This window comes from Pongo abelii, chromosome 8 (assembly GCF_028885655.2).
Source record: "Pongo abelii isolate AG06213 chromosome 8, NHGRI_mPonAbe1-v2.0_pri, whole genome shotgun sequence".
In the NCBI taxonomy this organism is placed as follows: domain Eukaryota; kingdom Metazoa; phylum Chordata; class Mammalia; order Primates; family Hominidae; genus Pongo; species Pongo abelii.
Genome location: NC_071993.2, coordinates 21805025 through 21820477, shown reverse-complemented (window position 1 = coordinate 21820477; position 15453 = coordinate 21805025). Strand labels below are relative to the sequence as shown.

The 15453-nt window shown below is 36.5% G+C and overlaps 1 protein-coding gene across 22 annotated transcripts in view; it reads right to left on the bottom strand.

Moving 5' to 3' along the window:
- Positions 1–15453, bottom strand: part of MLLT10 (MLLT10 histone lysine methyltransferase DOT1L cofactor) — a 226161-nt gene that overhangs the window by 42722 nt on the left and 167986 nt on the right. For 11 of the 22 annotated variants that reach the window (XM_054522034.2, XM_054522041.2, XM_054522035.2 and 8 more), the window contains 2 exons: positions 13737–13784; positions 11359–11412 (listed from right to left, as the gene is read on the bottom strand). The exons of 8 other annotated variants lie outside the window; for them this stretch is intronic. In XM_054522034.2, the coding sequence (XP_054378009.1) occupies positions 11359–11412; positions 13737–13784 (102 nt within the window). The remainder of the gene's footprint in view (positions 1–11358; positions 11413–13736; positions 13785–15453) is intronic. 3 more of the 22 variants (XM_063727504.1, XM_054522036.2, XM_063727507.1) reach the window with 1 other exon arrangement.

The window sequence follows — 15453 nt, the reverse complement described above, 5'->3', positions numbered from 1 at the left end:
AATCAAAATCATATCAAGTATCTTCTCAATTTACAATGGAATAAAATTAAAAATCAACACAAAGAGGAACTTAGGAAACTATACAAATACATAAAAATTAAATAACATGGCCAGGCACAGTGGCTCACGCCTGTAATCCCAGCACTTTGGGCAGCTGAGGTGGGCGGATCACAAGGTCAAGAGATCGAGACCATCCTGGCCAACATGGTGAAACCCCGTCTCTACTAAAAATACAAAAATTAGCTGGGCATGGTGGTGGGCACCTGTAGTCCTAGCTACTTGGGAGGCTGAGGCAGGAGAATCACTTGAACCCAGGAAGTGGAGGTTGCCATGAGCTGAGATCACGTCACTGCACTACAACCTGGCAAGAGAGTGAGAATCTGTCTCAAAAAAAAGAAAAGAGAGACGAGACAAGAAGAGAAATAACATGACCAGGTGCGGTGGCTCACGCCTGTAACCCCAGCACTTTGGGAGGCTGAGGCTGGTGGACTGCCTGAGGTCAGGAGTTTGAGACCAGCCTGGCTAACATGATGAAACCCATCTCTTCTAAAAATATTAAAAAAATTAGCCAGGCGTGGTGGCACATGCCTATAGTCCCAGCTACTCAGGAGGCTGAGGCAGGAGAATTGCTGGAACCCAGGAGGCAGAGGTTGCAGTGAGAAGAGATCACATCACTGCACTCCAGCCTGGGTGACAGAGCAAGACTCCATCTTCAAAATATATATATATGTACATACACATATATATATTTTTAATAACACAATCCACCACTGTGCCAATGAGGAAATTAAGATGGATATAAAAAAATTTCTTGAAACAAATGAAAATGGAAACACAACATGCCAAAACCTATGTGATACAGCAAAAACAGCACTAGAAAGTTTATAGCAGTAAACATCTACATCAAAAAAGTAGAAAGACTGCAAATAAACAATCTAATGATGCACCTCAAGGAACTAGAAAAGCAAGAACAAATCAAACCCAAAATTAGCAGCAGAAAAGATATAATGAAGATTAGACAGAGACCCCCTCTCCCTCTCAAAAAAAAAAAAAAAATCAATGAAATGAAAAATTGGTTCTTCAAAAAGGTAAACAAAATTGATGAACTGCTAGCTAGACCAGGCAAAAAAAAAAGAGGTAAGAACCAAATCAGCAAAATCAAAATTGAAAAAGGAGACATTACAACTGATACCACAGAAATACAAAAGACAGCAGAGAATAGTATGAATGCTAACAAATTGGAAAATCTAGAGAAAATGGATGAATTCCAAAAAACATACAACCTACCCAGGCTGAATCAGGAAGAAACAGAAACCCTGAACAGACCAACAATGAGTAATGAGACTGAATCAGTAATAAAACGTCTCCCAACCAAAGAAAAGCCTAGGACTGGATAGATTCAATGCTGAATTCTACCAAATGTATAAAAAGGAACTAATACCAATCCTCTTCAAACTATTCCAAAAATCCAAGAGAAGGGGATTCTCCTTAACTCATTCTACAAGGCCCTGACCAGACAAGGATACAACAACAACAAAAAAGGAAACTACAGGTCAATATCCCTAAGAAATATTGATGCAAAAATCCCCAACAAAATGCCAGCAAACCGAATTCAACAAAACATCAAAAGGTAATACACCATCATCAAGTGGGATTTACACTTGGAATGCAAGGATGGTTTAACATAATAGGTATCACATCAACAGAATAAAGGACAAAACCCATATGATCATCTCAGATGCAGAAAAAGCATTTGATAAAATTCAACATCGCTTCATATTAAAAACTCTCTAACTAAGCACAGAAGGACCATTCTGCAAAATAATAAAGGCCATATATGACAAACTCACAGCTAACATTATACTGAACAGGAAAAAGCTAAAAACTTTTCCTCTAAGACCTAAAACAAAACAAGAATGCCCACCTTCACAACTCTTATTCAACATAATATTGACAATTCTAACCAGAGCAATCTGGCAACAGAAATAACAGGTATCCAAGTTGACTTCCATATGGAAGTAAAATTCGCTACTTTGCAGATTACGGGATCTTATATGCAGAAAAACCTAAATACTCCACCAAAAGACTATAAGAACTGATAAATTCAGTAAATTTGGAGGATACAAAATCAACATACAAAAACCAGTACTGTTTCTATATATCCATAATGAAATAGCAAAAAAAGAAATCAAGGCAGCAGTCCTGTTTACTATAGCATTTAAAAAAAAAAAAAAGAATACATTTAACCAAGTAGGTGAAAGATCTCTACAAGGAAAATTACAAAACACTGATGAAAGAAACTGAAACGGTCACAAACAAATTTAAAGACATCCCATGCTCATGAATTGGAAGAATTAGTATCAGTAAAATGACCACACTGCCAAAAGCAATCTACAGATGCAATGCAGTCCTTATCAAAATAATATCATTTTTCATAGAAACAGAAAAAACAATTCTAACATTTGTATGGAGCCAAGAAAGAATCAGAATACCTGAAGTAATCCTGAGCAAAAGAACAAAGCTGAAGTCATCACGCTATGTCACTTCAAAATATATTACAAAGCTACAGTAACCAAAACAACATGGTATTGGTATAAAAACAGACACCAATGAAACAGAATAGAGAACCCAGCAATAAACCCACTTTTTTTTTTTACGGCCAACTGATTTTTGACAAAGGCACCAAGCACGTACACTGAGGAAAGGATATCCTCTTCAAAAAATGGTGCTGGGAAAATTGGATATTTGTATGCAAAAGAATAGAACTGTACCCCATTTCTAACCATACACAAAAGTCAACCCAAGATGGATTACAGACTTAAACATAAGACCTGAAAGTATAAAAATACTCAAAGAAAACACAGGGAAAACACTTCAGGACATTGGTCTAGGCAAAGATTTTATGGCTAAAACATCAAAATCACAAATAGACAAAATGGGACTACATTAAACTAAAAACCTTCTGCACAGCAAAAGACATAATCAACAGAGGAGGGAGACAAACTGTTGAATGGGAGAAAATATCAGCAAAGTATTCACCTGACAACAGACTAACATCCAGAATACACAAGGAATTCAAACAACTCAACAATAAAAAAAAAAAAGATACCATTAACAAGTGGGCAAAGGACATGAATAGATATTTCTCAAAAGATAACATACAAATGCTGGGCACAGTGGCTCACACCTGTAATCCCAGCACTTTGGGAGGCCGAGGCGGGTGGATCACCTGAGGTCAGGAGTTTGAGACCAGCCTGGCCAACATGGGAAAACCCTGTATCTACTAAAAATACAAAACTTAGCCAGGCATGGTGGCACCTGCCTGTAATCCCAGCTACTAGGGGGGCTGAGGCAGGAGGATTGCTTGAACCTGGAAAGCAGAGGTTGCAGTGAGCCAAGATTGTGCCACTGCACTCTAGCCTGGGCAAAAGAGCAAGACTCCATCTCAAAACAAAACAAAACAAAACAAAAACATACAAATGGACAATGTATACATGAAAAAATGCTCAACATCACTAATCATCAGGGGAATGTAAATCAAAACCGCAATGAGATATCCTATTACTCCAGTTAGAATGGCTATGATTAGAAAGACAAAAACGACAGATGTTGCTGAAGATGTGGAGAAAAATAAACTCTTACACACTGTTTGTAGGAATGTAAAATTAGTACAACCACTATATAAAATAGTATATTTATCTAAAAAACTAAAAATACAACTTCCACATGATCTAGCAATCCCAATATCAGGTATTTAAACCAAAGTAAAAGAAATGAGCATATCAAAGGGTTACCTGCACTCACATGTTTATCATAGCATTTATTCACAAAAGCAAAGATATGGAATCAACCTCAGTGTTTTTCAACGGACAAATGGATAAAGAAAGTGTAGTATATATACACAATGGAATACTATTTGGACATAAGAAAGAATGAAATCATGTCATTTCCAACAACACGGATGGAACTGGAGATCATTATGTTAAGTGAAATAAGCCAGGCACAAAAAGACAAATACCACACGTGCTCAACTCATATGTAAGACCTGAAAAACTTGAAGTCATGGAGACAGAGAATAGAATAACAGATACCAGAGGATGGGAAGAGTGTGAGGGTAGGAGGGAGAAATGAAGAGAGGTTGTTGAATGGGTACACAAACATACAGTTAGATAGAATAAGTAAGTTTTAATGTTCGACAGAAGGCTAGGGTGACTATTGTTAGCAACAATACATTGAATATTTCAATGAAGCTAGAAGAGAAGACTTGAAATGTTGCCAACACACAGAAATGATAAACATTCAAGGTGATGGATACCCCACATACCCTGACTTGGTCAGTATACATTCTATGCATGTAACGAACACTCAAACGTCCCCCATAAATAGGTAAATTATTATGTAGCGATAAAAGCAAATGTAAATAAGCAAGCATCTTTAAAATAAACAGGATAATACATACAATAACAGAAACACTTCTGTTGTTAATCAGTCTTCCCTTTCCCTTTGGCAACTAATGAATAAATACAACAGTCTTTATCTTTGGCTTTCCCTTTCTAGACTGTAGAATATATCTCCGTAGAATTAATCCATTCATTACTCAGAAATGGTGAAATACAATTTAAGTTAGACCTTTCTTTCCTGAGACTCTCAGCAATCTCAGTGGAATACTGGTGTTCCTAAATCTCTCTAGGCAAGTGTTAACTATTTCGTGGGTTGCTGTATTTTTGCTTTATTAAAGATGAACATTTTTACTCATTATGTATTGCTTCTTTTGACATGATCTATACAATTGAACACAATCATTTTTAAAATTTGAAATACATGCAAAAGTAGGAAAAAATCATCAACAAACTTTTTTTGGTTTTTGTTTGTTTTCAGATGGAGTCTTGCTCTTGTTGCCCAGGCTAGAGTGCAACGGCACAATCTCGGCTCACTGCAACCTCCACCTCCCAGGTTCAAGCGATTGTCCTGCCTCGGCCTCCTGAGAAGTTGGGATTACAGGCGCCTTCCACCATGCCTGGCTAATTTTTGTATTTTTAGTAGAGACAGGTTTCGCCATTTTGGCCAGGCTGGTCTTGAACTCCTGACCTTAGGTGATGTGCCCGCCTCAGCCTCTCAAAGTCCTGGGATTACAGGCATGAGCCACCATGCCTGGCCTATTTCTGTCTTTTAATTCCCTAAATTAACTATACACACCTAATAAATTGTTTTTTTTGTTTTTTTTTTTTGTTTTTTTTTGCTTAAATTGGACAGAATTCACTTCTGTGGATTATATAACACTCAACTCTAACTGATGGTATAGTAAGTAAAGAAATAAGATGCTCAAAGATGAAGCTAGGGAGTCAACTTGTGTAGAGTCTCACAGGCTACAAAGGACTCTTAAATTTTAACCTAACGGAACGCCATTAAAGCATTTTTAACCAGAAGAGTGCCATGATTAGAAATATGTTTTTATAAGATCACTTTGGCTACAGTGTGGACGACGCCCTGAAAGACAACACAGTGGAGTCAGGGAGATGACTTAAGTAGCTATTGTAATATTTTAGACAAAATATTTTAAGTACCAAATTCTGGCCAGAATTATGGAGTGAGAAAAGCAGCGGCTCGAGGAATTTCAATACTAAATTTGGATAAAGGGAAGCCACCAGAAAACTAAAAAGAAATTGTCGAAGAGTTGGACACCCATGCTAAGCGTAATGTTACAAAAGCAAAAAAATTTAAAATAACATTAAAATAGAAGATGTTTCCGACAGAAGTTCCTAGACAAAGACAAATCTGCATAAAGGTAATGTAAGATGAAGACTAAAAATACCCACTGACTTGGCAGTGTGAGAGCCATTCCTGACCTGACTGGAGTAGTTGTAGAGGCCACTAAGAAGTGGTTTGAAAAATCAATCAATAGGAGAATTTCTGTTTCTAGCAATAAGGCAGACCAGACAACCTAAAACCCTTCCTAATTAAAATCACCTAAAAATGAGGGCACATGTTCTCAGGATCTCCTGAGGCCTGTGTCATAGGGAAAAAAAATATTACCTAAAAACAAATACCCGAGTCCACAAGCAAAGGAAATGTCTAGGGGTCAAGAATAAAAAGGAAACTTGAAGGCTTAAAGCTCAAAAAAATAAATAAATAATCAAAAAAATAAACACATACTCAAAAAATAAGCAATAAAACTTAAAGGCCAAACAGGCTGCCTTAGCAGAGTCGGCCTGTCCCAATAATGTATGAACTTCGGTTTTAATGCCCAAAAGGAAAAGAGATGAGACCTGGTGCCTCTAATGGATGGATGGAAGGATGAAACTGAGATCCTGTTTATATGGCTGAGACTGTCAAAAAGCTACACTTTCAGTGGAAGGGTAGACCACTTAAAAAAAAAAAAAAAAACCCACATACAAAAATCACCCAAAAATCACATCATAGGGAGAAAATAATAATACTTGTCCAATTTGGTCTATGCTCTGGATAGGAGGTAAAAAGTCTGCCATATGAATTTATAGCCACATAGTCTTGCCTTCAAATAGACTTTGGTTTGATAAATCCCAACATTAAATTAACATAAGAATGGTCAGGGTGGTGAAGCAAACACAAACTTTTCTGAAGGGATATATCCTTAATCCATGATAAAACGTAATCCAAAATAAGGAAACACGGAAGGAACCAATCCCCATGATGACAAATTAGCAGATACAAACATTTAGACTGCCCTCCAAGACACTTCGAAAATAGAAATGGCCAATAAATATTATAAGATAAATATTTTAAATGATTAAGAACCTAAGAGGATGCATTTTTTAAATGTGAGAAAAGAACACTATATATAAAAAAGAGGAACACAGAATATCTTGCAGTGGTAGGCAGAATTCTGAAGACAGGTTGGTGTTTGCTATCCCCTGGTTATTCAATGAAACGCTAATCTAGGTACTGCTATGCAGACTGAATTAAGGCTATTGGTTAGCTGACTTGGAAACAAATTATCCGGGGTTATCTAGAAGGATCCAACGTAATCACATGAGCCTTTGAAAGCAGAAGAGGGGCTGTGTGCAGTGGCTCACTTAAGGTCAGGAGTTCGAGACCAGCCTGGCCAACAGGGCGAAACACCTGTGATGACACACGCCTGTAATCCCAGCTACTTGGGAGGCTGAAGCACGAGAATCGCTTGAACCCACAAGGCGGAGGTTGCAGTGAGCCGAGATCAGACCACTGCACTCCAGCCTTGGACGACAGAGGAAGACTCTGTCTCCAAACAAAAAAAAAAAAAACAACAAAAAAAAAGGAAGGTAGAAAGTCAGTGAAAGATGTGGCAGAAGAGAAAGTGAGAGATGCGGCAGAAGGGGAAGTCAGACAGATTCTAAGTGTGAGAAGGATTCAGCTCATCATTGCTGGCTTGAAGACGCAGGGGCATGTGCAGGGTCTTTAATAAAAGCCTCTAAGAGCTAAGGGTTTCTTAGGAAGCCTCCTGGTAAGAGCCCAGCTGGCCAGCACCTGGATTTCAGCCTTGCAAGACACTAAGCAGAGAACCCAGCCAACCCAAACTTCTACTGGTAAAATATGATAAATGAAAGCTAATAAATGTGTGTGGTTTTAAGCTGCTAACTTTCTGATAATTTGTTATGTCAGCAATAGAAAACTAATGTACTTACAGTGCCAGAAAGTAAGGAAGCATTCAAAGAATAACAGGGATATGTCAAAAGAACAGAGAGCCAGCTCAAAGGGGCTCCCACTGGCTAACCTGAACAATTTTCAGCATCACAATAAATCATGAATAATAAATTATAGCCCATAGGAATCCTTAAACACATACTGATACAAACTGAAAATCTGATGAGGAATGGAATATTACATATAGTGTCACAATTTATTCCACAAAATTATTATTAATTGTAAAGGGGGAAAGAAAACCTTTACACTGGGAAAGCCTGATTATGTGCCATTGATAATATGCACTGCAAAGATCACTTCTATAAAATTTCTGCCCCTCAAAACATAATCTGAATTTAGTAATGACAAACAAAATCCAAAACAACTACCCTGTGATCTCCAAAAACACTGAGAACTGTCAAAACTTGAATGGCATTTGAAAACTAGATGGTAGTAATATAGCAGTGTTAATTTTCTGTTCTTAATAGCCATACTGTGATATTGTAGAATGTCCTTGTTTGTAAGAAATACATAAGTATCCAGTGCTGATGGGATACTGTGCGCAACTTACTCTCAAATGGCTCAGAAAAACAAAGTTCTCTCTACTATACTTACAATTTTTCCATGAGTTTGAGATTGCTTCAAAATAAAAATATTTTCAGATGTGGCAAAAGAACTACACAGTTCTTTTTTTAAAAACAAAGAAACAGAAAACCAAACTACGTTCATTTTAAGAGACTTCAAAGAATTCAAACTTGAAAACAACATGTTCACTAAAATTCTTCACTCAATAGTCTAATAAAACAATAAATTAAACACAGCTAAAGAGATGATTAGTGAACAAAAACAAAAATCTAAACAAATTACTCAGATATAAAAGAGAGATTTAAAAAAAGGAAATTACAAAAACTTAAAGAACATTAAGGGCAGTATTCAAATCCAAATATGCCTAACAAAACTTCCAGAAGAAAGAATGGAGAGAATAAGATGCTGTATTTTGAAATATAATGGCTAACACTGTGTAGGGAATCAGTGAAATGCATGAATTCTCTCAATCAGGAAGCACAATAAGTCCAAGGAAGACTTAAGTCATACACAGACATATCACAAAAATAAACAAATGATCTTAAACGAGTGTGTGCTTGTAGAACAGTTTCAGGGGTAGGCGCACAAACAGGAATAAGTAAATTGGGGTTATTTTGTCTGTGGAGGGGCTGTTTTCAAGAGGAAAGATACTAAGAGCACGATTGATGAAAACATAAGAGATGGTGAAAAAAAGACGGTGAGGAAACTAAAATAAGGTTTTTTTTTTCCCCCTGGGAAAGACATCTAATATCTTGAGTACAGGGAAAGCAAAGGAAGAGCATGAGGAGTTAAATGTATATATATTAAACAGTCATAGCAAAAAGTAAGTTTCCTAGAGAAGTATATCACCATTGCAAAGCAATGTCAGCTGCGATTGTTATGAATCAATGAATGATATGAATCTTTACATGGGGTGATTTTTTCTCTATAAACACTAAGCTCAAATAAAGTATAAAAATATGAGTCATCAGGTTAATGAAGGAGAGTACTTCAACTGAGATGAGACACACCTAAATGAGTACAATCGTAAGCCTAAACGAGAAGCATCATGAAACATACATACTACACAGTGATTTTTTTTCTGTTTCTTTAAAAAGATTAAAAGAAAGATTTAGTGGGAGAAAAAGTATCAACTAAAATGAAGAACATAATCTTATCAGATATGGTGGTTATCAACATAATTTGCCATTCTTCATGAATATTTTTGTTTTAAATAAAAACAAAAGAATGGCCACATTCATTTTTAGAAAACAGAGACAAGAAAACACAATACTCTTGAACCATTGATTTTAATATAACCATTATGGCCAGGTGTGGCGGCTCATGCTTCTAATCCCAGCACTTTGGGAGGCCGAGGCAGGAGGATCACTTGAGCTCAGTAGCTGGAGACCAGCCTGGGCAACATAGTAAGATCTCATCTCTACTAAAAAAGAAAAAAAAAAATTACTGGGTGTAATGGTGTGTGCCTGTATTCCCAGCTACTCAAAAGGCTGAGGCAGGAGGATTGCTTGAGCCCAAGAAATTGAGACTGCAGTGAGCTATGACGACACAACTGCACTCCAGCCTGGACTAAGCAAGACTCTGTCTCAAAAATAATAGAAAGATGTGGCAGAACAATAGGCCAGGCGCGGTGGTTCACGCCTGTAATCCCAGCAATTTGGGAAGCTGAGGCAGGAGGATCACGTGAGGCCAGGGATTTGAAACCAGTCTGGGCAACAAAGCAAGATACTGATTGATTAAATAATAATAATAATAATAATAATAATAATAATAATATAACCATTGTGATAATTTTGTCAATCCCCAGTACTTGCAACTTTTTGTAATGATAAATATCTCTGTATGTCTAGTCTTTTCATATTTTCTACATTTCCTTAGAATGGAAGTCACTTCTATTATTAAGCCCTTTTATTTTTTATTTTTCTAAGACAGGGTCTCATCTGTCACCCAGGCTGGAGTGCAGTAGCGTGATCTCAGGTCACTGCAGCCTCCGCCTCCCAAGTTCAAGCGATTCTCATGCCTCAGCCTCACAAGTACCTGGGATTACAGACGTGCACCACCCCACCTGGCTCTTTTTTTTTTTTTTTTTTTTTTTTTTTTTGTAGATATGAGGTTTCACCATGATGGCCAGGGTGGTCTTGAACTCCTGACCTCAAGTGATCTGCCTGCCTCAGCCTCCCAAAGTGCTGGAATTACAGGCGTGAGCCACCGTGCCCAGTCTATTAAGTCCCTGGCACCACAGTCTTGGTACTTTCCTTCTTTCTAGGAAGTTTCCTTCATCTGATTTACCCATTTATTATTCTGTTCCTTGGCTGTAACCATTGCATTATTACCCTTTTACTGTGTTCTTTGCTTTGACTATTATAAAATATAGCTGAATATATAAAATTTCTTTTTAAATTTTGTTTCAAATTACTACTATCTTCCCTCATGTCTTATGTTTATTATGCTGATTTGTTTTCTCTCTATAGTTCCATAGAAGACCTAATCGGGGTGGAAAATCAGATTTTCTATTATTGGCAACATGAAATAAAGTTTTTGGTTTCCTAAGCCAAAGCTATAAGCTTTCAAATACACCTTTGAAATAAAAATATTAGTTGCTCCTAATGCATGCATGATGGAAAAAAGTATGAGAAGCAAAATTCCAAATACCAAGCTGTTAATACATAAATATACTATTGTTAGGAATGGGCACATACATATATCCAGAGATATATATCCATATGTATATATCAAGAAATCCTGAAATAAAATGACCCTCTGAGTGTGAAACAAGTATATCAGTCATCTATAGAAACAGCCCACAAGGACATGGTCTACAACTCCAGGTTTAATGAAGGTGATTGGGACATAGTTTCTGCAAATGCAGGACCAGAAGTTAATGTGAAAGGAAGCTGCAAAGTAGTCAAATACATTATACAGAGAGGAAAAAAAAGTATTATCAAGATGATGATAATATTTAAACATGATCAAACTGCCTTTATTCTGATGTCTGATTCACTAAGCAAGCACTTTTCAATTATAATTTGTTTTCCCAAGAAGATTATCGTAAGGAAGAATAAGATAAGCAACATTTGGCATTCTTGGCAGTTATTATTTTTAAATCATAGATGATTAAATGACATTCTTCCCTACCTTCATTTCTGAGATTCTGGCTTGAGTAAGCCCATTTGATGAACTCTAGGTATACTGACAAAAGTAAAAAAGAGGATATTAGAATAATCTGTGCAAGAGATGATAAGGACCTGAATCAACATGAAAGAAGAGTTTTGAAAACAATAAAGAAAAATTAAATATGAAAGTCATGTCTAGAAAGCCTCAAATTAGTAAATTAGAAAAAATGTTCAGAAGGCAGCACTTCGTGATTTATGTAACAGTAAAGAATAGGCAGAGAAAATGACAGACAGGCAGGCACAAACAGTAACTCCAGGATACAGGTATTTCGGACAAAAAATACAAGAGGAGAGGAGAGAGATCACTTCTCAGGCAACACTGAGAATTTAAAATAAAATAACTCGCTCAGATGCATAACCGTTGCATATTTAATACTCTTATTAAATACTCTGATTAAATACTCTTATTTAATCATTGAAGCCCTATTCTGAAGTACACTAAAAAGAAAATGCTTTTGTAAACACATTCAAGTTACTACACATACCTGAAAGAATCAGTTCTTTTGGGATGAAATCTATTTTTTAAATTTCTAATAATTTAAAAATTCATTAATTCAAATTACGAAGGTTTTAGAAAACTAATTCGGTTTGGTGGGAGGTTTTCTGACAGTGAATGTTTCCACAGTGATTCTCTGTCTTCCTTCAAACTTAATTTTTCTACATGTTCACTTGATCTCTTCCCATCTGCTCCAGATTATTGATCTACGAAATGTCTCTCCTTGAATCTTAATCCTTAATCTCCTTTCTACCTATTAAGACTTCACTATTTTAAAATAAACCTGATTCAACCTCTTTCTCTGTCTTCTCTATCCACATTTTTCAGCCTATACCAGTCTCAGAGTTTCAGTTACTACCCCCTAAGTGGCCTAGTTTCAATTCTCTTTGGTGCCCAAGCTCTATTTAATTCTGGGCTAAACATCTCTACCTACATATTGTGTTAGTAAATGAATACCCATCCTTTCCAGCTACTGTCATTACCAGTTCTTCTTGGGTAATACACATCTCATCAGTTTTACTTCCAGGATCCTCATTCAGGCCATCAATAAATTTGGTTAGATTGTAACAAAAAACTATTGGGTTACTCTGTTTCAGCATTAGCTCTTTTCCATCTTTTTACATGCTACCCACCAGTTGAAACTTCCTAAAGTACAGGTTTGATTATCTTTTTTCCACCTCAACACCAACTGCTTTCAACTCCTTGGACTACTAGCTAATGTTGTTATTTTTCATATCAAATATCAGTATCTTCGAGGTAAAACATGCCAAGAAAAAAAAATATATATATATAAAAATGTGTGTGTGTATATATATATAACACACACACTATATATATATTACTTTACACAGCCTGTGTATTCTCATTCTATGCCACTGCTCATGCTAACTGTATATACCTCACACTGAGAATCTAGCTCTGATCCCTGTATCTCCAAATAACAAAATTTTACATATTCTTTAAGTATCAGGTCAAATGTTACATTATCTGGATAGCTCATTCCTTCAGCTGAAAGCAATTTTCCCTGGCCTTGATCTCCTACTGACCAGTAAAGAAGTTCTAAGTACATCCCTTGAAATTATTACATATATGTATTTCTTTTCCTTTTAGAGTGTATGTTCTCAAAGGGAGGACTTACATGCCGCATCATTTATCTTTTGCAGTATACTTATTTCCCCAAAGCAACTAACCAGGACCTTACATATAGACATAAAGAAAGAACCTAATATATTCTTGTCAAATGATAAAAAGCTAAGACAGTCTCAAGAAGGAAAGTGCCATATTGAAGATACTCACAGCCTACAAAATTAGCTTTATCAGCATGTTAAAAATGAGGTTTTTAGGGGAGGGAAATGAGTGGATGCATACTTCAAGTGGTTAAGAGTAGTGGATTTCATTCTGTAGTTCAGAATACACATGTTCTCTCTGAACTGATTCAGAGTATTTGAGATATATGTTAAAGAATCAGAGAATTATCATGATTATAAAACATGAAATATGGTCTCATATTCTTCCTGATCTCAGTGAGAGAAGGGACACAGGTGTACAAAGTGGTCTGTACAAAATCAGACCTAGGAGCCTAGGCCCTTACAAGTAAACAGTTTCAGGAATTCTAAGATCTACCTACCAAGTCTTAAGCAATATGACAAATCCAAATAAGTACAACAATAAGAACATATAGTTCATCCCACCTACCATCCAAGGTTATAGATAATTCCTTCAGGCATCATTTTTTTTTATGAGTACATATTGCTAATATTGGTTTGTAAGGGAAGGTTTCCAAGCTACAATAGGATTAACTTAACACTATTATGTTTAGAACCATGCTGGAGTTTGGTACATACCTATGAATTTAAGTTCTTGCTTTGTTAGTGTAGAACTGTCATCTCTGTCTAAAGAAAAGACACACTTTAATTTCAGATTTTTAATCACCACTTCCTAAAAACGACCATGATAGACAAGTTGAAAAACTGAAGATATTATGATGGGGTGCAGTGTGGGGGTGGATCATCAGGGTTAAAATCCCCATGAAACCTATGTAAATTTAAAAAATTGCAGTGCTCCAAATAAAGAGAGTAGTAATGGCATTACCAGTTAATTTAAAAGTAATTATTATACAACTCATTCCCATTTGTACTGCTTCCCTTACTCAGTTGGAACTTTTAAGGTTCCACCCCTCTTGCAGTTTCAATGAAAGTGTAGATTCATTTTCCATTATAAAAGTTAACACGGATACTGGAAACTACTTTTTCTCCCCAGTGGTGGACTCACCAGCCAAATGTGAAAACTACTTTTTCTCCCCAGTGGGGGACTCACCAGCCAAATGTGTTTAGCCCTTAAGAGTCTTTGAAGCCTATCTTCAAGGAACCAAGAGCAACAAAATAGCCTGGATACTTTGAAATGGAAAAAGTCTTATCTATAAGTACATGTCTTATACTACCTTATTATCAAGGCTGTGTTAAATTAGTCAAATTCTTTCCTACACAGGCATAATCACAGCCCTGCCCATAAGATTTCATACCATTTCATCATGTGTTCTGTCTCCCACAAACACATCGTAGGCTCCTTACCATTTCTCTGATTCAAGACAGCAATTCTAAGGTCTAGGTTTACTACCCGTCAGGTGCCTTTCACTAGAATTTCATTTCAACCCCCTAAACCAATGTGCTTTGCAGCTCTTTACTATGCCCAAGGCCTAGTTCCCTTCCCCTTTTTTAACCTAATTTTCCCTTACCAAGTGATTCACAGTTTGTGTGTATTGAAACAAACTTCGTAGCACTTGTATCCTAGGATGTGACAATTTACTGTATAAGCATAAAGAACACACTAACTCATAAGAAGAAAAAATGTCTGTTGTGATTAAAAGGAAATTAGATTTAGAATGAGCTAGATTCTCAATCTCCATACTGCTCACAGTGACAACTCATCCCCCATCAGTAATATCTCATTACACATAGTGAATCTCAAATGATACTGGCTTTGGAACAATTATATGCGCCTGAGTATTACTCATCCCACTTCATGGAATCCTATTCACTTAATGCTTCCCTGAAATAAAAAAGGGACACATATGAAGGACAAAAATTCAGTTTCTTATAAACTAGTCTGACAAGCCTAAGTAGAACCCTGTCCTTGAGAAAGAATGTTCACCTCTAAAATCAACTGGCATTTATACGTATACTCATCCTACAGCACCTATATGAATAACTGGTTAACATTACCTCCTCCAACAAACCCTATTTGTTTAGTGAGCGCAGTTGTCTCAAACCAGAAGCATCATAATTAAAGGGAATTTAAAGGTGCAATAAGTGGGACTTGGAACTCAATTAGCAATATACTGCTGTGAAAACTGACCTAAGTAAGCTCTTTCGTACTTTATTTATTTATTTATTTATTTATTTATTTATTTATTTTTGAGGCAGAGACTTGTTCTGTCACCCAGGCTGGAATGCAGTGGCCCGATCTCACCTCACTGCAACCTTCGCCTCCTGGGTTCAAGTGATTCTCCCTGCCTCAGCCTCCCAAGTAGCAGGGATTACAGACATGCACCATCACGCCTGG